Genomic DNA, 26,343 nt, shown 5'->3' with positions numbered 1-26,343 from the left:
CTTAAATCGGTCTTTCTAAGACCCTAATACCATGAGAATGCAAAACGGGAGGAAGAAAGAGAGAAATGTGGTTAGTGTTTTTTCAGCACATGAGACCTTGATATATATATATAGACGACTGTTATTTTCATAATTAATTACTATCTATACATGATAAATGAAATTTTGAATGTCAATACATGGTACTGTAATGTAGATACTTGGAAGGTTCATAATCAAGAATATAAAGTGTTTACTACTGTGTTTAAAATATATTTCATATTTAGTTTGTGCTAAGATATATATATGTATGCTCACCTTTAGGAAATTCAATTCTTATTGATTTTATTGTTAAGGTACGTGTGGAATATGTATATGTGTGCAAGGTATTTAATTTATTAAATATTGTGATGAGATATTTTTTTTACTTAAAACGATGAGATATGTCTATTACATACCAGATCAAAAGACAGAACGGTCTTGTACATGTGCTACATTTCTTTACACAAAACGGAAAAAGTTAACTAATCAAAAGTTAAAAGTATACTAATGACCGATCTTGTCTTTTATTAGACGTTTCTATACAAAACTGAAAGTATAAGGAATATAGACTATCTTATATAACAATGTGTTTGTGGGATTGTTTTTATACACAAACATTTGATCTGCTTATAATTCAAGATGACAGTTGTAACTTTGAGTTTTTTTTTCTTACACGAAGCTATAAAGTTGATATCGACTTTTGACCGTTGGAATGGGACCATTAGTCCATGTGATTTTTCTGCACCTACGATTCAGTGGAAGAAACGAATTAGTCCTTATTAGTTCTATCTCCTATAAATGTGAACCTACAAATTAATTTTGTAGACTAGAAATAGACTAGTTATCATATATATACAAACCTATAAAAACTTAATTATCTTATTAAGAGATTTTTGATCTTTTCTTGTAAAAGACTTGATTAACGTTGCCCTTTTTATTAATCTATGAAATCACTTTGAAAAAGGACTTAACAGTTTTTTTTTACTTATTAAGAGATTTTTGATCTTTTCTAGTAAAAGACCAGAGGTATGCATCGATTTTATGATACACACAAGATAAACAATTAAATGTTAAAAGTACATATTAAAAATGTAGGTACTTAAAAGATGAAAAGTCTTTGGGGATGATTATTGGGAAGTTCTTAAGGTGGGGTTCTTAGCAGAATATAAGAACTTGTCTTTTAATTTTTAACTAAAAAAACTAAGAACCGGTTCTTAAATAAGAATTTTAAGAGCCGGTTCTTAACTTTTTTAGTTAAAAGTTAAGAGACGGATTCTTATATTCTGCTAAGAACCGCACTCTAAGAACCCCCAATAATCATGCTCTAAGAGCATGATTATCCCTAACACCTCTAATGGGGCTCTTAATCATTTTTTAGTAATAAACGTGTTAAAAATTTTACCTAAGAGATCTCTAAATTTTTGTCTTCCAATGCAAGTATCTTATTTAGGGATTCTTAAAAAAAACATGTTCTATTTTGTTTAGCTACAAACTACACAATAGGCATCAACACAAGTCACTACAACCAATCAAAACCTAAGGAATCATACTGTGTGAACCGTCGAGTTTTGTTAATCGGAGGAAAGCCAAGTTAACCTAGCCTTCTCTGAACGTCCCGGTTATCTGCTGGGCCACACACAACACAATCAATATGAAAGATTCGAAAGTAATAAATCGTAAAAGAGCGAAAAGAGAACCAAGAGGTCTTATTTCCGAATTCGCGTTTGAGCGTGAACAACAGGTAAGATCCTAGGCCACGAGAGCTGTCGGTATGTTCGCTAGTCTAGTCACCTAAGTTCTAACCTAGTCGAGTCGCAGCTCGATAGTAAAAACGGAAAAAAGCCTAAATTGCTCTAAGTATTAAGTTTGCTCTTAGAATCTTCTCCCTTTTCTCTTCGTCCTAGGTCCTCCTTATATACTCCTCCTTAAGTCGGTTTACCTCTTCTCGGGCCGGATTTGTCGCGAAGCGGGCTTTTCCATATTTCCTTTTTCTTTGTGATTATCTTCGGAAATTTGACATTTATCTCTTCCTGCGGATGCGATAAACCGTCATACCAGTTTTTGGGTTCAAATCTTTTGGGACCAAAGATGGGTCGTTGTCCGCAATTCGGACCCTCTTTGGGCCGTATCGAGACTTAAGCGTTTTTACGATTTTACTCGCGAAGTAGCCGTTGGTATAGGCATGGTTCTTCCAACGGAACCCTATTTCTTCGCATAGCCGAAGGCAGTTGGTGTTAAGTTAACCGTAACCTGCTCTACTACGAAGAATAGAAAACTGTTCGAGAGACATAATCTTCCCAACTTCCCGAATACTTTCGACGATGTTTTTTAGACGGAACATTGGTGTCGCCACGGACCCGAGGACTGAGTTACGGAAACTTCGGACAAAGATGCATGGTTATGGGATGGGACCGGGTTCGGAATGGTCCATGGAGAATTGGTCGCGCTCGCCGGGCGAACTGATCCGCGGCACGATCGAGCTCGCCAGCGAGCCGACCGGCAACACGGTCGTGCTCGTCGGGCGAGCTGGCCCGTGTCACGGCCGAGCTCGCCGGCGACTCGACCGGCAACACGGCCGTGCTCGCCGGACGAGCTGGCTCGTGTCGCGGTCGTGCTCGCCGGGCGAGCTGGCCAGTGTCACGGCCGAGCTTGCCGGCGACTCAACCGGTAACACGACCATGCTCGCCGGGCGAGCTGGCTCGTGTCGCGGCCGTGCTCGCCGGGCGAGCTGGCCCGTGTCACGGCCGATCTCGCCGGGCGATCCGTTTCGGCTGTTCGTTTTCTCGGCTTTTGAAGTTTTAACCGAGATTTGGTTTTTCTAAGGACTTTCGGACATCGATTCCGTCGTGACCGATGTTGACCCCAACAGTTAGCCCCCCAACTAGCTAGGATCCGTGGACCTGGGTGTTAGGTCCTAGCTTGCGGTATGGTCTGTTCTAGGTGGAATTAGACGTAATCGTTTGTCGAAAGATTGAAGGTGAATAGAAAAAAATTGTATAAGTAAGGGAAGTAAGTTTTTCAAATTCTTTACCCACTTCTTCCCTTAAGAAAAGATTACTTCAAGATAGAATTTTTTTCTCCAAGATCTCTCTTTGCTCAAAGAAAAGGTTTCGGAAGGAGTTCGGAGAACAGAACCGGAGACAGGCTGAGCTCTATTCTCGGGCCCTTGTCCGTGCGGAGAGGAGAGGAAAGAAAGCGATTGTCGCTGAAAAGAAGCGGAGGGCTGCTTTGTTTGCCACCGAATTCGAGAGCTTTAAGGATGCTCAAGAATTCGTGGGCGATTTTTGCGAGTGCCGTGGCTCGGTTGCTACCCTCTACAAGTCGCAGAACGAGGACTTCTCTTTTCCTGCTGAGGTCACCGAGATGTCGGGTCTTGTGAACGGGTGTGCCCATGCCGAATCCTTGGTTCCTCCGATCGAAGGAAGGGTCCGACAGCTTTGGGATTCCATCGAGGTCTCGGAGGACACGGCGGAAGCGGGAACCGGTGTCGGTGATGAAGGTGCCAGAGTCGCGGACGGAGAGGTGGACCAGCCTGCGAGCTCGTTCGGGGTCTCCATGTCCGGGTTCTTCGACTTTGAGCTTTGAGGATTGTTGGGATTATTTCCCTTAGTTTTATTTCGAGGTTTGATGTATCTAGGCCGAGTGTGGCCGTATTTGATTTATGTGTGTTATGGCCTTGCGAGGCTATGTGAACTATGTGTTTGAGACAGGCTGTTTGGTGGCTTTGGGTCCTAGCCGTTTTTTGCGGCTTATATATGATGAATGATTGACATTCTGTGCGTTTTAGTTTATACTTCTGCCAAGTGTGAGGGAAAGACACGAGTAGTCACTTCGTATCTTAACTCTTAGTTTATCATCTTGTTCGTTTGCTCTTACTGAACGAGGGGGTTGGGAAACGTTTAGGAGTTTCGCAAAGTTTCGTGAGCGTGTTAAATATAGACGATGAGACATGTTTTTAAGATCTCGTCTCATGTCTTGAGATGTTAGTGGATCAGTAGGACTGGGTTTAGGGCAAGACCTAGGTTTACTTTCGGCTCTAAGGCTGTGCGACGACTGATCGGCTCTCGTTTTACCTGTGGGCGATTTCCACCTGGTTCTTTTCGATTTAAAGTCCGCGACTTGGCGCCGGCTTATATGACTTGTATGGAACGAACCGAGCACTCTCTAGAGACCGTCTGGAGTGCTGACCAAAATTTCGGATTTCTTGTATAGCGCGCTATGGTATCCTTGTCGGATGTAAGAGAACCTTTTCTTTTACGAAAGGTTAGACTACGAGTTCTTTCTTTAGAATGTTTTGGGTTTGTCCGTCGGGGCTAATCGACGGGCAATTTTTTTTTTTTAGAGTCGCGGACGGACTGTGTGTTTGGATAATATCTCTCGAAAATATTTACGACGTCTCGCTTTTTACGAAAGGTATATCCTTTGTAGTGAGAAAGTTACGATCTTCGTTTTTAGAGAAGATGTATTTGGTCTTGCTTGACCATTGATACGCATTGATTGTTGTTTAAGTTAGTTCCCATCCAAGGACTGCTTGAAAGGTATGCGTGTTTGGAGACCCTTGTCTTGGGTGTTTCTCAGGTTAATCTCTGATTGTTGTGGCTTATTGCAAGTGAATCAGGAGACCGTAATAAAATGAGTTTTATTGGAAAAGTTTCGAAAATATCGAGTACATGTGTGGATATTCCGAACTTTGCGGGAGTATACGAGTACATGTGTAGATATTCCGAACTTTGTGAGAGTATACGAGCATACGTACCCACTCCCCCCTCTTTTTGGAGAGGGGGATAGCTAAACTTGTCAATAGGACAAGCTGCCTACGTACCTCTTTCGAGGATCAAGCCATCTCGTAGTTCTGCTTTGTTGTTGCGGGCGTTCCTACTCGTTGGATAGGGCCGTTTCTGCTACTTCGGCCGTGAGGCTTTAGTTAAATCGGCGGCCATTTCGTGAGTCGGGTTTTCCGCTGGTAGGGCGATGGACTCCGGGATCACGTCGCTGTCCGGAGCCGTTGTCTGGGCGAGTGATTCCGAATCACTCTTCGTGGAACCTTCGGGAGTACTCTGAGTTTTCTTGACTCGCTTCGGGCTAACCGCAGGGGTGTTCCAAGTTTGTCGCAGCTTATGCTCGGCCAAAAAGCAGAGCCTAGATTGCTTCTGGCATCCCCAGATTACTACTGTTCCGTTTGGTGTCGGGAACTTGATGCTAAGGTGGTAAGTCGACGGTACCGCCTTCATTGCGTTGATCCATGTGGTTCCCATGATAACATTATAGATGGCTGGGTTATCGACTACAGCGAAGTCAACGATTTTCGTGACTTCCTTTGCCATGACCGGAAGTTTGATCGATCCAAGGGTCATTGAGGTTGTGCCCGAAAAACCAGCAAGTGGTTTTGGTTCCGGGATGATTTCCCCGAGTTTGATGTTCATTCACTGGAGAGTGTCACGGAAAATGACGTTGACCGTGCTGCCTGTGTCGATGAGGATTCTTCCCACTTCGAGGTCTCGAATTACCAAGTCGATGACCAGCGGGTCGCAGTGAGGTTTATCTTGTCCGACGGTTTCCTCCTCCTCGAAAACAATCGTATCGTTTGGAGTGTTGTCGGTCAGGGACCGAGTCGTCCAGTTAGAACTTATTTCCGCCTTTCTTCCGTAGGTCTTGATGGACGAAACAGAGTAGCAGTAGAATTGCGATTCTCCAATGATCATGTTTATCTTCCGGCGGGTACTATTGTCTCCAAGGTCATCCTGCCTTCTTCCGCGTTTCTCGCCAGACTGATTTGCGCTTGCGTCCCTCTCGGGAGACTCTTTATCAGTCCTGGGAGGGCGGTCGGAATCCAGGATGAGGTTCTTTATGCTAGTGACCTTCGAGAGGTCGCCAATGAGGAGTTTTGCGGCTAGCCTTGCGCCGAGAACTTTGCAGTTCGTAGTGGAATGACCTTTGGTCTGGTGGAACTCGCAGTAGGAGTTATCCTTATACTGGTTCCTGGACCAGGTGTTTCCGGAGGTCTTCCCTTGTTCGGAATTGATAATGTAGCTATGCTCGCCCTGGATGTCTTCTCCCTCGTGGTGGACATACTTGTCGTTTCGAGAGCTTTTCTTTTTCGTGGGCGTCTTCTGCGGGTTGTACTTCTGGGAGAGGATTTTCATCTCCTCTTTCATTACGATGAAGTCTGTTGCCTTATGAAGAGCATCTTGAATCGTTCTCGGTTTTTGGAGGGATACCCATTGCCGAAATTTCGACCGGTACCAGAGAGTTTTCTTCAGAGCATCGATCGACACTTTGTCGCTGATCCCGGTGACTCTTGCCATTACTAGCTTGAATCTGTTCATGAACTTGCGAAGTGGCTCGTCTTCTCTTTGAGATAGGCTCCAGAGATCGACGTCCGAGGTTTCTCTGTTCATGATCATGGAATACTGCTTGAGAAACTCTAAAGCAAGTTGGCGGAAACTTCCGATGGAATTTCGTTTTAGGCGAGAAAACCATTCGAGCGCGGCTCCTTTGAGGTTTTCGACGAAGAGGAGGCAGTAGCCAGCGTCTCGTTCGCATTCCTTGAGTTTGCACCTCCCCATCGCGATCTGGAAAGACTGCAGGTGCGCTTTCGGGTCGGTGGTGCCATCGTAGATGGGAATTTTGATCTCCCCTGGGTCTGAGACGTTGGTCTCAGTAATCCGGGCAGTGAACGGGGTTTTGCATGCTTCCTCGAGAAGTCTGTCAATCTCGGGCGCAGTGCTTGTCGCGTGGTGGATTTGTGATTTCTCCGCTTTCACCTCCGCTGCGGTTTTTGCGATGTACCCGCGGAGGTCGTGGATCTCATCAGGATTTCTAGCAGCCTTTCGAGCTTGTCTGTGTTGGCCGCGGTGGATCCTGGCCTGCTTCTCGGCTAGCTCCTCCTGTTCTACCCAATAGTGGTTTTCTTCTTCCTCGGTCATGGGTTTTTCGAAGGACGCCTCCTGCCGAGCGGACTGGCTTCGCGTTCTTCTTGGGTGGATGTCAGCACCGTCATCCGAGTGCTCGGACTGGTCGCTTATATCCAGGTCGATGCGCTCGATTTCTTCTCCTTCGTTGCTCCCGGTAGGAGGTGGAAGGTTCTCCGCAGTTGGTTGTGCTCCTGGCTGGAGCGTTTCATCAGGGTTTTGGCCTGGGGAAGCCTTGTCCGCGTGTGCTGCTCGATTGCGCGGAGTTTTGAAATCAAGTCTTCTGCCGCTGCGGGCTCTTGTGGTTCCACGCGGGGCTTTGCTCTTGGCCTTCACTGTTAAGGTTTCCACCTGTTTTGCGAGAGAGGCCACGAGTTTTCCTTGTTCGTCCGTCTTTTTCTGAGCGGAGGCGAACATTTCCTTCATCTGGTCTAGTATCGCGGCGTCGGCAGTGACCATTGATACGTTTTCAGCTGGAGTTTTATCAGCGTTGGCATCGACGGGAGTCCCGTAGTGCGTTTGCGGGTCTTTGTCAGCGTTGGTCGTCATATCGGACTGAGCGTGTGTGGTTGCGAGAGAGATAAATCCGTACCCCCCTCCTTCTAGCGCCAAACTGTGGGAACCGAAATTCACACCGTCGAGTTTTGTTAATCGGAGGAAAGACAAGTTAACCTAGACTTCCCTGAAGGTCCTGGTTATCTGCTGGGCCACGCACAACACAATCAATATGAAAGATTCGAAAGTAATAAATCTTAAAAGAGCGAAAAGAGAACAAAGAGGTCTTATTTCCGAATTCGCGTTTGAGCGTGAACAACAGGTAAGATCTTAGGCCACAAGAGCTGTCGGTATGTTCGCTAGTCTAGCCACCTAAGTTCTAACCTAGTCGAGTCGCAACTCGATAGTAAAAACGTAAAAAAACCTAAATTGCTCTAAGTATTAAGTTTGCTCTTAGAATCTTCTCCCTTTTCTCTTCATCCTAGGTGCTCCTTATATACTCCTCCTTAGGTCGGTTTACCTCTTCTCGGGCCGGATTTGTCGCGAAGCGGGCTTTTCCATATTTCCTTCTTCTTTGTGATTATCTTCGAAAATTTGACATTTATCTCTTCCTGCGGATGCGATAAACCGTCATACCAGTTTTTGGGTTCAAATCTTTTGGGACCAAAGATGGGCCGTTGTCCGCAATTCGGACCCTCTTTGGGCCGTATCGAGACTTAAGCGTTTTTACGATTTTACTCGCGAAGTAGCCGTTGGTATAGGCATGGTTCTTCCAACGGAACCCTGTTTCTTCGCATAGCCGAAGGCAGTTGGTGTTAAGTTAACCGTAATCTGCTCTACTACGAAGAATAGGAAACTGTTCGAGAGACAAAACCTTCCCAACTTCCCGAATACTTTCGACGATGTTTTTTAGACGGAACATTGGTGTCGTATCCACAGACCCGAGGACTGAGTTACTGAAACTTCGGACGAAGATGCATGGTTATGGGATGGGACCGGGTTCGGAATGGTCCATGGAGAATTGGCCGCGCTCGCCGGGTGAACTTATCCGCGGCACGATCGAGCTCGCCGGCGAGCCGACCGGCAACACGGTCATGCTCGCTGGGCGAGCTGGCCCGTGTCACAGCCGAGCTCGCCGGCGACTCGACCGGCAACACGGCTGATGCGCCTCATATCATAGACCCGGGCCAGGATGATGTGACCATGGCTGAGCCAGATGATTCTTCAACAAAAGACAAACCAGGGTGGATTAATGGTGAGGATACTGATCTAAAACCAGCTGATGAGACTGAGGACGAGCTGGAACCAGCTGAAGAGAGTATGCTTGAGCTGAAACCAGCTGAATTGATAGTAGATGAGCTAGATGAGCTGAGTGAGCTAAATGATACAAGCTTGGAGCTGAATGAGCTAAGTGATACTGAAGATGGAGCTGGTTTAGTTGCTGGGCGAAATGAGCATTTTTCAGCCCAAAGAAAAATTCATAACAAATTCAATTTGGGTCGATTTTACACCAAATTCGACCAGACCTTTCCTCAGTCCATTTCAAGCCCATTCTCATCAAGAATGCCAAGAGGGAGTCAGCAAGGAAGTCTTGGTCGTGCATGGGAAAAAGAATTCAACAAAAATCATTAATTTCGGTCTTTAGTCAAAGTCTTCATTTCTAGTTTCCATGTCTTGTTTTTAGCACATTCTTCTTTGGATTTCTACAACTTGTAATCCTATATATAGGGCCTAAGAGCCACGAAATAACACAAGCTTTTTCCCCTTCTATTTGAGTTTATCTCTTTGTTCTTTGTAGAACACTTCTTTGTTTCTTGGTGAGGTTATCTCCGAGTAAACAGCCTCTAATTCGTTGGACCTGTGCGTCATATCAGGCAACGTTTAGAAATCCTTCTTTTGGTGGACTTGTGAGTCATATCAAGCACCAACTGAAGTCTGGTAGTATCATTGGGCCATCCGCAACCCATTGTGTCACCGTTCAATCCATCAGTTCTCCCTTTTGGCGAGTTCATATCCCTTTAGTCCGGTCGAGTGATCCTTCCCTATTTTTGGGCGTATCAAGTGGTATCAGAGCCACTCAACCGGTAGTATCTATCCATCTTTCTCATCTTTCATTTCTAAACACTTCTTCTTCATCTTTCTATCTCAAATCCGGGCCACTACCTTACCTATCGCCATTCTTCTAAAAAAAAAAAAAAAAAGAGAAAAGAAAAAAAAAAAAAAAGATCTATCAAAAAAAAAGAGAAAAGAAAAAAAAAAAGTTTGATTTATTTGGCTAGGTGGTGGAAGAGAAATCCTGCTGGCTGAGGAGAAATCCAGCCTTGGAGTGGTTAATACGGATTTCAAAACCAATTCTCTTTATCTTTCTATCTTGTGTTCATCTCTTCCTTGCTTGGAGAAATCCATTGGGTTATTTGATTTGTTCTCTTAGAACTTTGAGAGGAGACTCTTGAGTGACCATAAAATCTGAGAGAAACACTTGTGTGGGTGAGATCAAAAACTTGAGAGTGTGAGGATTATTTTTATCTGTTAACCTTTTGTGTTGAGAACTTTCAGGTTAAGATGTTTGAAGCTGATCAAAGAAGGCTTTTCAGTCAGTTTGAAGTCTGGGAGTTTTGTGACAACCTTGTGGAGGGTGTGGTGAAAGCCCTCAAGGACGTCAGCAAGATCCAAAAGAAGAGCACAACCACACGTGCATCTGTAGCTAAGCCTTCCTTATTCATCAATGAAAAACCCAAAGGTAAATCTGAAAACGACCTTGAAGATCAAAAGGATTTTTCAGATTCTTTACCAATTTTTGATGAGTATGATGAAGAGATGATTGAAAGTTTGATCATTTGTGAGGATGAATGTGATCTTCCATCTACAAAATCTGATTTTATGTTTGATGATGAAGAGACTAATGGACTAACCTGTTTTGAACCGGAGCATCCGAGTAGTCTTGTTCTATTTTCACAGGATTTTAAGGAAGAACCATTCGACTACTCACATCAAGGACTGCTTCTTGGCACCAGGAGACCCATGGACGATGATCTAGGTCCCATATTTGATGAGGAAGGCGAACCTGGTCCAACCTTTGAAGCGGAAGCACCAAGCATAACATCCATCATCATGGAGAACCAACTTTGTTTTGATCCCGGCACAACTCCTACGCCTTTGACCACATACATTCAAGAGCACTGTGAGAAACTTGATTTGATTAATTTTCTGCCTGATCTGTTTGATAAAGTCAGTTCCAATGACATAAAACTTTCTGGTCTTGATCATCTTGAAAAGTCATTTGAGCTTGATTTGCAACAACTAGTTTTCTGCTCTAGAAAATCGTTTGATTCATTTGTCTTCAAAGAAAATAGCTTTAGTCTGAGATCTTATGGACATGAACTGATCACTGGAATTTTGTTTGCATCCTCATATGCTTTGGAAGATTTTATGGTTAGCACATTGCTGGAACAGAATTCACATAAAGCTGAAACAGATTTTTGTGGTGATTCTGTTTTGAAACCTGTTCATTCTTATTCTGAATCTGATCTTGAACTAAAACTTTTGTGTTCTGAATCTGATCAAGTTAGGCACGTTTTGGAAATGTTCTATGGTAGTTCATGCCTCGAAAACATTCTGATTTACAACACCTTCTTTGATAAACATGCTGAGCCTTGGATAAGAAATTCTCAATTTGAACTTAATCTTTTGTGTTCTAAATCTGAGAAACTTGCGCATGATTTGAATTTGTTCTTTAGGAACTGTGCTATCACGTGCCCTGACACCATTCTGGTGTACAAGATTTACTTTGATAGGCTTCATGATGATCTGAAATGTGTGCTACATGTTCTAGGGAAAGAAACTTTGGTTTATGATCTGAACAAGTACTTGTCTTGTACATATGATCCTGGTATTTTAATGTTTGTTTTGAGTGTCCAGGATAAACAGGATCAGTCTCCAAGAGGTGTCAGGAACAGAAGCAGAGATCGTGCTTATCAGTTTAAGACTTGGAGATGCATGTACTCGAGGAAACCAACTTCAAAACACCAAGGAAGTTTCTTTCCAAAATTTTCCTTCACTAAATTTTACATGATTTTTAAATTCTTTTTGTCTGATTCATTTCCTTTTGATACAGGTAAAATGGATTTGAGGTCAAATCCTTTTCAAGAGGGAGGGAATGATGCGCCTCATATCATAGACCCGGGCCAGGATGATGTGACCATGGCTGAGCCAGATGATTCTTCAACAAAAGACAAACCAGGGTGGATTAATGGTGAGGATACTGATCTAAAACCAGCTGATGAGACTGAGGACGAGCTGGAACCAGCTGAAGAGAGTATGCTTGAGCTGAAACCAGCTGAATTGATAGTAGATGAGCTAGATGAGCTGAGTGAGCTAAATGATACAAGCTTGGAGCTGAATGAGCTAAGTGATACTGAAGATGGAGCTGGTTTAGTTGCTGGGCGAAATGAGCATTTTTCAGCCCAAAGAAAAATTCATAACAAATTCAATTTGGGTCGATTTTACACCAAATTCGACCAGACCTTTCCTCAGTCCATTTCAAGCCCATTCTCATCAAGAATGCCAAGAGGGAGTCAGCAAGGAAGTCTTGGTCGTGCATGGGAAAAAGAATTCAACAAAAATCATTAATTTCGGTCTTTAGTCAAAGTCTTCATTTCTAGTTTCCATGTCTTGTTTTTAGCACATTCTTCTTTGGATTTCTACAACTTGTAATCCTATATATAGGGCCTAAGAGCCACGAAATAACACAAGCTTTTTCCCCTTCTATTTGAGTTTATCTCTTTGTTCTTTGTAGAACACTTCTTTGTTTCTTGGTGAGGTTATCTCCGAGTAAACAGCCTCTAATTCGTTGGACCTGTGCGTCATATCAGGCAACGTTTAGAAATCCTTCTTTTGGTGGACTTGTGAGTCATATCAAGCACCAACTGAAGTCTGGTAGTATCATTGGGCCATCCGCAACCCATTGTGTCACCGTTCAATCCATCAGTTCTCCCTTTTGGCGAGTTCATATCCCTTTAGTCCGGTCGAGTGATCCTTCCCTATTTTTGGGCGTATCAACGGCTGTGCTCGCCGGGCGAGCTGGCTCGTGTCGCGGCCGTGCTTGCCGGTGACTCGACCGGCAACACGACCGTGCTCGCCGGGCGAGCTGGCTCGTGTCGCGGCCGAGCTCGTCGGGCGATCCATTTCGGCTGTTCGTTTTCTCGGCTTTTGAAGTTTTGACCGAGATTCGGTTTTTCTGAGGACTTTCGGACATCGATTCCGCCGTGACCGATTTTGACCCCAACACATACAAACTATGCAAAATTTATAACCAGTTTGCAATGAAACTCAGCCCATGAACATTTCAACAAGAAAAAACAAAGAACATAGTCCTAATCCATCCTTGTCCTAAGAAACTGGAGATTCTTGTACATAGAATCAGAATCGATCAGAGCCGAAAAGAGGAGCTGGACATCAGCCAACCCCATAAACCCTAGAAGATGGAGAAGGAGAGAGTTACCTGCCAAACGCAACAGAGACGGGTTTTGGCACTAGAAGAAATTCCACACTTTCTTGAACCATCACTTTACCGTAGAGAGCATCTCCTTTCTCAGCGTGGTCAAATTTAGACTGAGGCATCACCATAGGCCGTAACTTAACCCTCCCACCACGTTTGTTCTGCACACCACAAAACCAAAAACAAAACAGAGTCAGAAACAAAACAGAGTCAATCCATCAACATCTCAGCGTGGTCTCGTTCCTCATTCTTTAAGCTATCCTAGATATTGCTTTACACAACTTTCAACTGAACAATCACACACCTATCTCATCATTTAACATCAAAGTTCTCTCCTTTATGTTCTCACAACGTTTCAGGGTTCAAACAAGTTAAAGCTTTAACATTCAATAAGATCAGCAGAAAAAGTCAGATTCTCATATGCTAAGTAAAATCAAAGATCAATTCAACAAAGAAGAGAAACTATGATTCCACATAAGCACCATACATATCTCTCTACGTTCCAATCAAAAGAGTAAAAGTTAAAAATCAGTATACATGATGAACCAATCATCAACGATGTACCTGATCGCCAACTATATGAGAATCTAGAAACTCTTATCAATCTGAATCAAAAGAATTAGACTTGGAAGCAGAAGCAAAATCAAAAGAGGGAGGAGCACAGAGGAGCCAGTGCTGGGGTAGTTCTGTTTGTCGCCGCCGGAAATCTCCTGAAACTCCTTGACGATTCGTTGATTGACGAAGTCGAACAGGACCGATCTCTGGTTGGCGAAGATGAATATATTTCTGTCGGGAAGAAGATGAAGAAACGAATAAAGATTGCTCTCGAGTTCGTAGAGAGAGAGAGAGAGAGAGAGTGAGAGAGAGAGAGAGACGTGTTACTAAGAAACGTTTCTTCCATCGCTTAATTCCATCGCTTAATTAGGATACGTTGCTTAGCTTATTTGCTTTTTCTCTTTTTCTTTAAATACTCAATACACTAAAAACCCCTTTAAGGGCTCTGCCTTAAAGATGTTCTTAAGCCTGTTTCCAACATTGCGTCCCAGCATCATGCAAAAAGAACTCTGCTCATAGAATAAGACTTGACCATTTATTACTACATATTTTTACCATAAATAAAGCGAATAATAACTAATTAAATAAAAATTAAAGTAAAAGGACAACAGAAAGAATTAGTTAAAAAAAGTAGTGGTACAAACATAAACGTGTTTTAAGAGTTTCCCAGAAGTTTCCAAGAAAGTCTTCATCTTCTTGATTACTCATTTAAGAAAAAAAGAAGAAAAATCTCATCTTCCTCTCAGATTTCGATATTGACCTGTCGGTGTTTCTTCATCTCTCCTCTGTTTTCTCTCTCACCAGATCCCACCAACCCCGCCATGGATCTCCAGCCAGAAGAGCTCCAGTTCTTGACGATTCCTCAACTCCTTCAAGAATCCATCTCAATCAAGAAACGATCTCCAAGAACCTTCTACCTCATCACCCTCTCCCTAATCTTCCCTCTCTCCTTCGCCATCCTCGCTCACTCCCTCTTCACCCAGCCGCTGCTCGCCAAGCTCGACTCCTCCGACCCTCCTAACTCGGATCGTTCTCGTCACGACTGGACCAAGCTCCTGATCTTCCAGTTCAGCTACCTCATCTTCCTCTTCGCCTTCTCTCTCCTCTCGACCGCCGCCGTGGTCTTCACCGTTGCCTCTCTCTACACCGGGAAGCCAGTCTCCTTCTCCTCCACCATCTCCGCCATCCCCAAAGTCTTTAAACGACTCTTGATCACTTTCCTCTGGGTCGCTCTCTTGATGTTCGCTTACAACGCGGTCTTCTTTGTCTTCCTAGTGATCCTCTTCGTAGCTCTCGACATGAACAGTGTAGGCTTAGCGGTTATCGCCGGACTGTTGATCGCTGTTCTGTACTTCGGTGTTCATGTCTATTTCACTGCGTTATGGCATTTAGGCAGCGTGATCTCGGTTCTTGAGCCGGTTTATGGACTTGCAGCCATGAGAAAAGCTTATGAGCTTCTCAAAGGGAAGGTTAAGATGGCTACCGGGTTGGTCTTTGTTTACCTTTTGCTCTGTGCGTTGATTGGGATTACTTTCGGGTCGATTGTGGTTCACGGTGGAGGAAAGTATGGGACTTTGACTAGGACTCTGGTTGGTGGTTTGCTTGTTGGTGTTCTTGTGGTGGTGAATCTTGTGGGTTTGTTGGTTCAGAGTGTGTTTTATTATGTTTGCAAGAGTTATCATCACCAGACGATTGATAAGACAGCTTTGTATGATCATCTTGGTGGGTATCTTGGTGATTATGTGCCTCTTAAGAGCAACATTCAGTTGGAGAATTTAGACATTTGAAGCATAAGAAGAAGGGTCGAGAGATTCCGGTAATACTGTTTCTTCATTATCTTTCCATCTCTTTTATATATGTATTGAACTATGTAAGATTGGAGATGAAGGAGAAATGTGGAATCTGAATGAAGTATTAGTAATGTAATGTTTATGTACAGAGTACAGACTCATCAACACTCTTTGTTAGTGTTTTGATTTGGTTAATCCATGATTTTAAGGATATTTGAGTTCTATTATTCTGAATTTCTGATCATTATAGTGAAGGATAACTCTTTTTTTTATCTGTGGTAGAATTTTTTTTTTTTTTTGAATTACCTTTGTGGGAGATTTTACTTGCATGTAATAAACCTGGGGAAAAATGCTGGTTCGTAGATACTTAAAAGGACCAGGACTAGTTTTTGTAGGTAAGCTAACTTTCATAAGTAGGGTTTGACCTTTGCAACCTACGCTTAGTTTAGGTAATAAGAGCAGTTTATGATACCTTAGTTTATTTCATAGTGTTACTAAGTTTGAATTTTGTTCATCAGTGGGAGGTCTGGTGTAGCCAAACCTAATGTAAACAAAAAAAATTAAACGTAATCCAAGAAGAAAGATTACTTTCTTACACCTAATGTTTTATTGATTACATTCTTGGATTAGTGGAAATGACGATTACATAATCGATATTAGTACAAAGGACAATCCAGTGCCATAGCCAATAGTCGGTGGATATAACATCCCCACGGAGAAACAAAACCGAGAGGAGCTGTAGCGCTTTGGCGTAACAAGTATTTTCCAGAGACAACAAAACTAAGACAAACGTCCACATGAACAAATTTCACAAAACACAACCCATTTAAACCACCAAGAATCATCGTCCAAAGCAAACAAACAAAAGACGCAAAACTCACTTATCAACGTACTGTGGGTGACTGAAACCCAAACCTTCTCAGTCCACGACCACAAGGGACCCCTGCTAACCGTGAGAAAACGAAGGCAAACAGTCCTGCCAAATTGACACACAATTCTGATGCACCAACTAGGAGAAAATGGCTTATTACGGATTTAACTTTTTGTGTCGAACTTCTTCAATTATATACGTGTCTATTTCATTGTGAATTTTACAAATAAATTCAAATAAGTTACCTAAACTTAAATTCAAATAAACTACATAACTTTTTTTAAAACATGCTTACATCTAAAATAGAAATCAATGGTTAACGTGACTGATTGAATATCTGACATGAGTAATCTCTCGAACAGATTCTCATAACCGAATATTTAACCATTAATATAAATCTTGAACTATACATAGCACGTTTTGGAGAAACTCTCATCACCCTATCGAGAACTTTTGTAGAATCATCAATTCAACTCATCTTACAAACCACATTAATCAAAACATTATAAGCGAAGACATTAGGCTGGCCGAGTTTCTCGAGACTCCATAACCCTAATGGCTTTCGGATATTTCTCAGGTTGAAACATCCTTTTATGAGCTTTGTGGAGAATATCGCTTTGGGATTGTACCCTTTAAGTACCATGCTCTCGAGTAGATGTGGAACTTCAATGTTGGTGTAGTTTCTAGCATTTTGGTTATCCAAGTTCCCACACGTGAAGAAAAACTTAGCAAATGTTGTCTGCAAAATATATATATATATATATATATATATATATATATATATATATATATATATATATATATATAACATGAAACATGTTTCTTCCAGCTTTAAATATCCAATTATTATGATGAGATTTTTTAAGTAGGAAATTTGAGACGGTGGTTATTTTTCTCTTGTAATTTCATATAAACAAAGTAAAAAAAAAAACAAGAATATTATAGAGGTCTTAAAAGAACGTTTTAAAAACATTATAACATGAAAAAACGAGTTATAGGAAGCGCAATGTAAAGATAAAACAAACACTAGTTTGCTACTTTTCTCCCAATTCCTAAGTAGCACCACAATTATAACCAGAAAGAACAAAACAGCTCACACCAAATCTGTAAATGAGAAATCACAGCCAAAAACAGCGAGACACTTGTTATACATGAATGTCACTTGGCCTCCAAGATCCGATTAGCGAACAACAAATCAGCACATGTACTCATTATAACTTTGCTAATAATTTGTACTTGTTCAGCAGGAAGGTTGGCGGCTGCTTGTTCTTCAAAGATGGAGCATAGTTGCAGAGTATTTCTTTGTGGTTTTGGCTAGGCCTGGGCAATCGGGTGACCATTCGGGTTCGGGTCGGTTCTAATCGGGTTTCGGTTTTTCGGGTTTACATAAATCAGCCCCATTCGGGTATTATAAAAGTTTGGTTCGGTCTCGGTTCGGGTTATGTCGGGTTCGGGTCGGATCTTGTAACACAGTCTAAACCCGGTTGAACCCAATTAAATTTAGGGTTCGGTTCTAGACCGGGTTTCGGTTATCAAAACTACTCATTTTACCCGAAATACCTTATATTACCCGAAAATCTGAACAAAATAATTTTGCTTCATGAAACACTTACAGACTCTGTAATTCTAAAAAATAATTACAATACAATTGAAACACTACAGACTCGTTAACATGGGTGGAAAACACTTCAACTAAGCAAGACAGTTTTAGGTTCAACGTAAGTGAACACAAGTATCTTAAAACGTGTATAACACAACTATCTTAGGTCCAGCTTTGTGCATTACACAACCTGAATAACACAACTATCTTAAACGTGGACAAAGACTAGAACACGTTCGTTAAGTAAATTGCAACAGTGAAAGGAAAACTCAAAAGAACATTTATTAAACTTCAAAAGAAATCAAACTTGTTCATAATATAGCTTAAAAGCAACTGTCAAAGCAAAAGACATCTCTAATGAGATCAAAGGCGAAATAAAACCCAAAGCCAACACCAAAACAAAAACAAAGAAACTTCAAACTTCAAGAGCAATCTTCAATCTTCAATCTTCGATCTTCCACTACAAGAAAATAAATTTTTTGTGACGAAATTTTCCGTCACGATAGCAAAAAATTTGTAACAATATTATCATTGTTACGTTTTTGTTACCAATTATTAATGGTTGCAATACGTGTGTGTCACAAATTTTCTGGAGTAACAAAAATGTCACAATTTCTTGCGACTAAATTTTTTGTAACAAATTGTCACACATAGTTACGTTGTATACTAGTAACAAAACTGTAGTAATTTCTTATTTATTAAATTTTATCAAACTGTCTTAATTTGTGACTGTTTAATGTGACAACTATATCACTTCTAGTAACGGATCTATTGTCACAAAATGTCACTAATATTGACGACATTATAGTTTTTTTACTGTCACCGATACTGACATTATATATTGCCCCAAACCGTCATTATTTATAACTAATTTAAAATCTTAATTTTGTAGCCTTTTTTTTGTCAATTTTTTTTGTAGCCTATTATTATCAAAAAATTAGTCACAAAACATAATGATCAATGACAAACGAAATAATATTTATCCGTTACTATAATTGTGTAACAAAATTTTTGTATTTTATAAGATTCATTATGTTATTAATTTGTCATAATTAAACCTCACAAAGTATGACAGTAATAGTAAAATCTCAGTTTCAATTGGTTACTCTATAAATCGAAATAAATATAACTCGGTTTACAAAATGAAATTGGTTTAAAATAAAATTAGGTTTAGATAACTAAACCAAATCATTAAAAAAATTCAACCCTAAAAAAATAAGCGGCCATGCCTGCCTCGCCTTGCCTCCTCCAGCCGCCATGTGTGGCCTTGCCTCCGCCGCACAACAGCCACTGCGACCACGGCTGGTCTTGTCTCCTCCACCATCAAGCTTCTTCTGCATCCTCCACCATCAAGCTTCTTCTGCATCCTCCACCCTCCTTTACAAAAAACAAACAAAAATCAGATTCAAAGAGAGAGACAAAGACAGCGACAGAGAGATATATGTCAAACCGTGGAGTGGTGGTGAACGGCGAGCGTGACATCAAATGACGGAAGACAGAGATACCACTCATTCAATCACTACAAGAAAACAGCGGTATTCTGACGGACATTCCGACGGAAAATGAAATCCTCGAAATTTCCCGAGGAATTTCCTCGGAATATACCGACGGAATTCCGAGGAAACATCAATCCGTCGGAATATTCCGACGAACTAGTGATCGATCGATGCGTTTTTGGACATATACCCATCGATCGATCACATTGTTACGCTTTGGTCCATCTTAGTGATCGATCGATGCGTTTTTGGACATAAATCCATTGATTGATCCGTTTATAAAAAACATTCGAGATTTTGAAACCCCAAACACTAGTTCCTCGGAATTTCCTCGGAATATTCCGAGGAAATTCTGAGGAAATTCCGAGGAACACTTGATATCCTCGATCGATCGATGGGATAATCTCATCGATCGATCACATTGTTACGCTTTGGTCCATCTTAGTGATCGATCGATGCGTTTTTGGACATATATCCATCGAACGATCCGTTTATAAAAAAACATTCGAGATTTTGAAACCCCAAACACTAGTTCCTCGGAATTTCCTCGGAATATTCCGAGGAAATTCCGAGGAACACTTGATATCCTCGATCGATCGATGGGATAATCTCATCGATCGATCACATTGTTACGCTTTGGTCCATCTTAGTGATCGATCGATGCATTTTTGGACATATATCCATCGATCGATCCGTTTAAAAAAAAATTGACGTTTTGAAACCCCAAACACTAGTTCCTCGGAATATTCCGAGGAAATTCCGAGGAAGAAAAGGGTTTCCTCGGAATTCCCTCGGAATATTCCGAGGAAATTCCGAGGAAATAGGGTTTTTAAACCGAAAACAACGTTTTTGCGGTTTGAATAACACCTATATAACCCTTATTAAGTGTCTTACGTTCATTATGAAGTCAAAAATTTGTTCCTTACCCTATAATAAACACTTTTCCGATTGTATGAACGAAATCCCCACAACATAAGAGAAACACTTATACACTTTAATGAACGGTAAAGGGAATACTTACAATTCGTTTTGAAATTTGTTATTTCATGATTTATGTTCATCTATACAAAGAATCCTCAATGGTATGCATTACAATTGTATAAGAAATGAAATACGGCAAAAAAATTGATGTTTTGAAACCCCAAACACTAGTTCCTCGGTATTTCCTCGGAATATTCCGAGGAAATTCCGAGGAACAATATAAATTAATAGAAATACATGCACATGATATTCTTTTTCCTCGAATTAATGAAAATATTCCGAGGAAATTCCGACGGATATTTAAGTGGCCGTCGGAATTTCCTCGGAATATTTTCATTTAACCGGACAAACAAGCCGCCAAATATTTCGGGAAAATTGAAATTGAAAATACTGAGGGAATTCCGACGGAAAATATCCGTCGGACCCAAGGTTTTGTAAACTCCAAACGAATCTTCTTCCCCATTTCTCTCTTCTTCCTCTCCGGCGATCTCTCTCTCCTTCCGGCGTTCTCCACCTTCTCTCGCGATGATCTCTCCGGCGAATCCTTTCCATTCCCTTACAAATCATGTAAGGACCATATCCCACTCTCTTAGGTCTTATTTGTTAGGTTTTTAAGTAGATTTGATGATTTTAGAAGGTTTTTGATAGATTTTTGTTAGGGTGATTGGGTAGGATTGTGATTTGTTGTGTAATAGGTTTAGAATTGTGATTTGGTTGTGTTGAATTGATTTAGAACTTTTTTTATAAATTGTTCATTATTTTTGTATTTACAAAACGTTTTTTCTATATAAATTCGATTTTACAAAACGTTTTTTGTATATAAATTCGATTTTTAGATTTATAAAAGATGATTTCATATTTATAAAAAAATTTATATTTATTAAAACTAATTTTGTATTTATAAAACATTTTTTTGATTTATAAACACTATTTTTAAATATACAAACCGTTCTTTGTATATAAATTCGATTTTTGGATTTATAAAAGATGATTTCATATTTTAAAATTAATTTTGTATTTATAAAATATTTTTTTTATTTATAAACACTATTTTATTATTTTTTGTATTTATAAAAACTATTTTGTATTTATAAAAAGATGATTTCATATCTATAAAAATATTTATATTTATAAAACTAATTTTGTATTTATAAAACATTTTTTGATTTATAAACACTATTTTATTTTTTTTTATTTATAAAAACTATTTTGTATTTATAAAAAGATGGTTTCATATTTATTAAAACTAATTTTGTATTTATAAAACATTTTTTTATTTATAAAAACTATTTTATTATTTTTTGTATTTTAAATATGTTTTCTATTTCAATTTTAATTTTATATTTTCGAATTTCAATTTAAAAAAATAAATTTATAAATTTTTTTTTTAATTTTGGAAATATTCCGTGGAAGTTTATCCCTCGGAATATTCCGACGACATCTTCCTCGGAATATTCCGAGGAATTTCCGACGAACTTGTGGTCCTCGGAAATTCCGAGGAAATAGGGTTTCCTCGGAATTCCGTCGGAAATTTCCGAGGGATTTCCGAGGAAAGATGAATTTCCGAGGAGTTATTTCCGAGGATTTTTTTCGTCGGTATGTCGTCGGAATAGCGTTATTCCGACGACATACCGACGATTTTTTCCCTCAGTATGCCGCTGTTTTCTTGTAGTGAATTCTTCAACCTGCACCAAAATCAAAGCCACGCAGAAGAGAGATGATGGAAGTAAAATTTATAATAAACGACCATTAACGGAGGTGGTAGAGAAGATGGAGAGCGATGAAGGCAGAGATCTTGCAAGGGTGGAGAGATCTTCTGACGAAAGAGAAGAGAGGAGATGCGGAGGCCAGCAGTGAAGAAAGCTATGTATGGAGATCTGAAGAAAAGGAAAAACTTTGGTCCCTTGGATCCAATCTCATCCGACGGCGAAAAGCTTGATCATTGTGCTTGTGAATCAGCCAATAGGAATTTTTTTGGTTGTTATACTTTTTTTCTCAACTGAGAGAATACATTTTATTCTTTAATGTTAGTTGTTTTAGAATTTTTGTTTCTCATTTTCGTACAGCAATAGAATTTTACTTTCTAATTTTTCTTTAGTTTTTATGTTTATTATAAGTTTTATTGTTGATAAAAAAAAAGTTATTAAAATTATAAGTTTACTTCACTTAGAGTACATGTTATATAGTTCTAGAAATGAAAAAATAGATTTAGAAATGAAATTTATGATATATGATTTGGAGTTTGAGGTTTAAGTTTAAAATTTAGAAAATATTTAAAAGTAGTTTGAAGTATGTAATATGACTTAATGTCTTAAGATATAAGGTTAAGTATGAATATATGGTTTGAAGTATATGTAAGGTTAAAAGTTTAAGTTTAAAAACTTGGGATTAAAGATTTTAAGAGAATAAATTCTGGTAAAAGTTTCTTTCCTTCTTTCAAGATTCAACATATACTAAGAGCAACTAATCTAGTGGCAGACAAGCTTGCACGAGGTGCTCGGAGTTCCCCTTCAGCTGTGTTCTATGTTGATTCCACCCCACCGGCTTGGCTTTCCGAGTCGGTAGGACCTTTATCTTAGTTTAGTTATTATAGTTGTAAAAAAAAAAAGGAATAAATTCTGAGTTTATGTAGAAGATTTAGATTTTAAGTTTAAACTATTATATTTGAAGTTTAAATTTATGATATAGAGTTTGGTGTAGTTTAGGGTTTAGATTTGAGATTTGGACTTAACTTAGGGGATTTGAGATTAAGTGTTTGGAGCATATTGGTTTAAATTTTAAAAATATATATTTGAATTGAAAGTTTAAGAATTAATTTCTAAATTTTAAAAAGATCAAATTAATTGTTTTGTATGTAAATTTAAATTTAGGGTTTAAGTTTAGGGAATAGTGTATAGAAAAGTTTCATATTCAACCTCAAAAGAAAAATGATAAACAATGGTTTTTTTTAAAACCAGGATAAACCACTGTTAAAACTTGAGCTACATAAATAAACCTTGCAAGATCACCCAAATAATTTTACGTTTGAAAAGTTACGACATTTTTTATTTGTTATCCTTTTCAATGCATCCATCACGAACATTTAGTTTATATATCTTCATAAACGGAGTCATAGCCTTTAGTCACATAGTTGTCGCTATGGTAACAATAAACATAGTTACAATTATGTCACATTTTTTGTCTCATTTATTTTTGTCTCATTTATTTTTGTCATATTTATGTCACTAAATGCGACATAATTTGGTTACGACATAACCGGTCACAATATTGTGACTAAATAGCTACTCTTTTTTTGACATAAAAGATCAGTTACAAATCAGTGTACGTTATGTCACAAATATGTGACTAAGAAATCTAGTCTCAAAAAATCGTAACAATAGCTCCTTTTTCTTGTAGTGTTCAATCTTCAATTCTCACACTCCCAAACTCTGAGACGACAAACAAAAGATAACTAATATCAGCTTCTCAAGCAATCGAATGAAACATTGAAATAAACTAAGATAAATAAAAACATACCTTTCTCAAGCTTGTCTAGCTGCTCAACTTCTTCTAAAATCTGCTCATTTGTCTGGACCTTTTCAGAGAACTTAATATCAGCTTTCAGCCACTGCTCACTACACATCAGAACTCTGATCAAGTAATGGGTTAAACAGCTTCTGTATGGCTCCAAGATTCTACCACTTGTGCTAAAAGCACTTTCTGAAGCCACTGATGAAACCTGCATCGCAAGTAAATCCCTCGCCATCTCTGCCAGCACAGGAAACTTGAGTCTGTGGACCTTCCACCAACCGAGTATGTCAAACTCAAATCCCATCATAAGCTTCTGATTCTCAACAGGTTCCTTTAAGTACATCCCCAGCTCATCCCTTGGCTCATTTCTTGAATCATCAACAAGATTCTTGTACTCAGAATCCATTCTCAAATACCCAAAGTCTTCAACAACCAGCTTTAGCCTATCCAAATGATCCTGACTCACCTGAACAACAACAGATTCAGCCTGCTTCGACTGAGAAGATCCAGTACTAACCCCTTTGAATCGGCGAGCATACTCATTGAACATACTTGTAAAAAGATCAAGCACAGATTCACTCATTTCTTTGGCTTCTGTACTGTCTTTTCCATAAAGCTTCTCAAAGCAGAAGTTTGGGTAAGTCATCTTCTTCCTGGGATCGATGATTGCTGCAAGAATCAACATCTTGTTCACATTCTTCATGATGTCCCAATACTTCAAGAATTTCTGCAACATGTCTTCAGCTTTCAACTTCAAATCCGGGTCCAAGTTGCAGGTCAGTGCTGTGAGATTCCTCTCAATAGTCACTATCTCACCATAGCATTTGTAGGAATTCACCTTTGAGGAAGCTGAGACAACTAAAGTACTATTATAAAAGATGACTAGGAACCTCTTTAGCTTCTCCACAGCATTCCAGTCACTAAGACCAGGCGGTCCACACCTCTTAACACCATTTTCTACTTCTAAAAAGTAGTCATTGTACAATCTGTCCTCTGCTTCCATCCTATCAAACGCCACTTTGAACTGCAAGGCTCTAGATAACATGAGGAAGGTTGAATTCCACCTAGTCTTAACATCCATCGACAGACTTCCTCTTGTCATCTTTCCAGTAGTAACTCTTTGGTCAAACGCGTTTAGCCTATTGGTAGAAGACCAGACATACTGGACTGCATTGCGGATTGCCAACACATTGTCCTCTAAATCACCTAGACCTTCCCTAGCTATCAAGTTGATAATGTGTGCAGAACACCTCATATGAAGAAAGTTACCATCTAAGACTAAAGCATCAGGCGAGACTGATCTAAACTCACTATGGAAACGCCTAAGAGCAGAGGTGTTAGCAGTAGCATTGTCTATCGTAATGCAAAACAACTTCTCAATTCCCCAGTCAGCTAAGCAGTCTAAAAGAACAGTGGAAATCGTCTGACCTTTATGATCCATGACCAGTTTGAAACCAAGGATGATCTTCTTTAGCTCCCAAGTTGTGTCAACAAAATGTGCAGTTACAACCATGTAACTTGCACCTGCCAACATTGCAAAAAACAATGATATTAGAATAAATATAAATATAAATTGTTCTCACTTTTCAGAAAGAAAGAACCTTACCTGTCACTTGAGAAACCCAAATGTCAGTGGTGAGGGAAACTCTTTGTTGGTTAGTGTACAACCATTTCTTCAACGCCTCTTTCTTTCTTCAGGAACATCTCCACAATGTCTCTAGTAGCAGTTCGCCTTGAGTGAGGTTTGTAAAGATTGACCTTCACGGAAAAACAAAACATTAGTTTTAGAAATCAGAAAAATACTTCACGTAAGGATTGAAACAATACAAAGATTTACGGTAAAGCCTTTACCTTATTGCAGAAATACTTCCATCATGTACTTTCTATGAAAGAAAGAGGCAACTCAGCTAACACCAATAACTCATTTGCCGCTTCTCTGACAACTTTCTCAGGTACTTTTGATGGCTTCAAACTCCCTTCATCATCAATGGAAGTTTGATTCTTCCCTTTGTTAATCAAGTGCGCCTGTTACTCTTTGCAGATGAGCAGGTGCTTCTGGAGATTGGAAGTTCCTGATTTGGTTGCACATGAAAACACCTTTTGGTAGTAGTGGCAAATGCACCTGTCACGGCTCTGCTTTGTTCTGCTGTAGTGGTTCCAAACATCAGACATTGGCACAACAACTTTCTTAAACTTCTTCGCCTGAGAAGCTTCTTCACATGGGGTTTCTGCTTCCTTCCTCTTCCCACGCCTATCAGTAGTTTGGTAGTCTTCATATCCAACTTCATTTCCTTTCTCAGATGACTCAGCTCAATTGTCTTGTGGGATCTTGGACGATGATGCATCCATCTGCAAGTGGTGAACCAACATCACAGAATCAGCTTAAGGTCTTAATATAATAATAAAATTAGAATTCATAAGTAACAATACAACAGCTTAAACACATTCCATAACCAACACAATATACCTTTCCAGCAACTGTTATTGACAAACACTACAACCAAGATCAAAGAAGTACACTACAACTTAAACTCATTTCAAAACCAACATAGTTAAAAAACTGAAATCTGAGAAGAAACAACATGAACTCGACTTAAGACACCATTATATCAACAA

At 39.9% G+C, this 26,343-nt stretch overlaps 1 protein-coding gene across 1 annotated transcript; it reads left to right on the top strand.

The window, feature by feature from the left end:
* Window positions 1-14,113: 14,113 nt before the first annotated feature.
* On the top strand, window positions 14,114-15,482 carry BNACNNG10920D. Its single transcript, XM_013806365.3, has one exon. The coding sequence runs from the start codon at window positions 14,301-14,303 to the stop codon at window positions 15,264-15,266; it is 966 nt and encodes a 321-aa protein (XP_013661819.1). The 5' UTR covers window positions 14,114-14,300; the 3' UTR covers window positions 15,267-15,482.
* Window positions 15,483-26,343: the final 10,861 nt, after the last annotated feature.

This window comes from Brassica napus, chromosome C5, assembly GCF_020379485.1.
Source record: "Brassica napus cultivar Da-Ae chromosome C5, Da-Ae, whole genome shotgun sequence".
Classification (NCBI taxonomy): Eukaryota; Viridiplantae; Streptophyta; class Magnoliopsida; order Brassicales; family Brassicaceae; genus Brassica; species Brassica napus.
The sequence above is the reverse complement of the archived record's forward strand: the minus strand, read 5'-3'. Positions and strand labels throughout refer to the sequence as shown.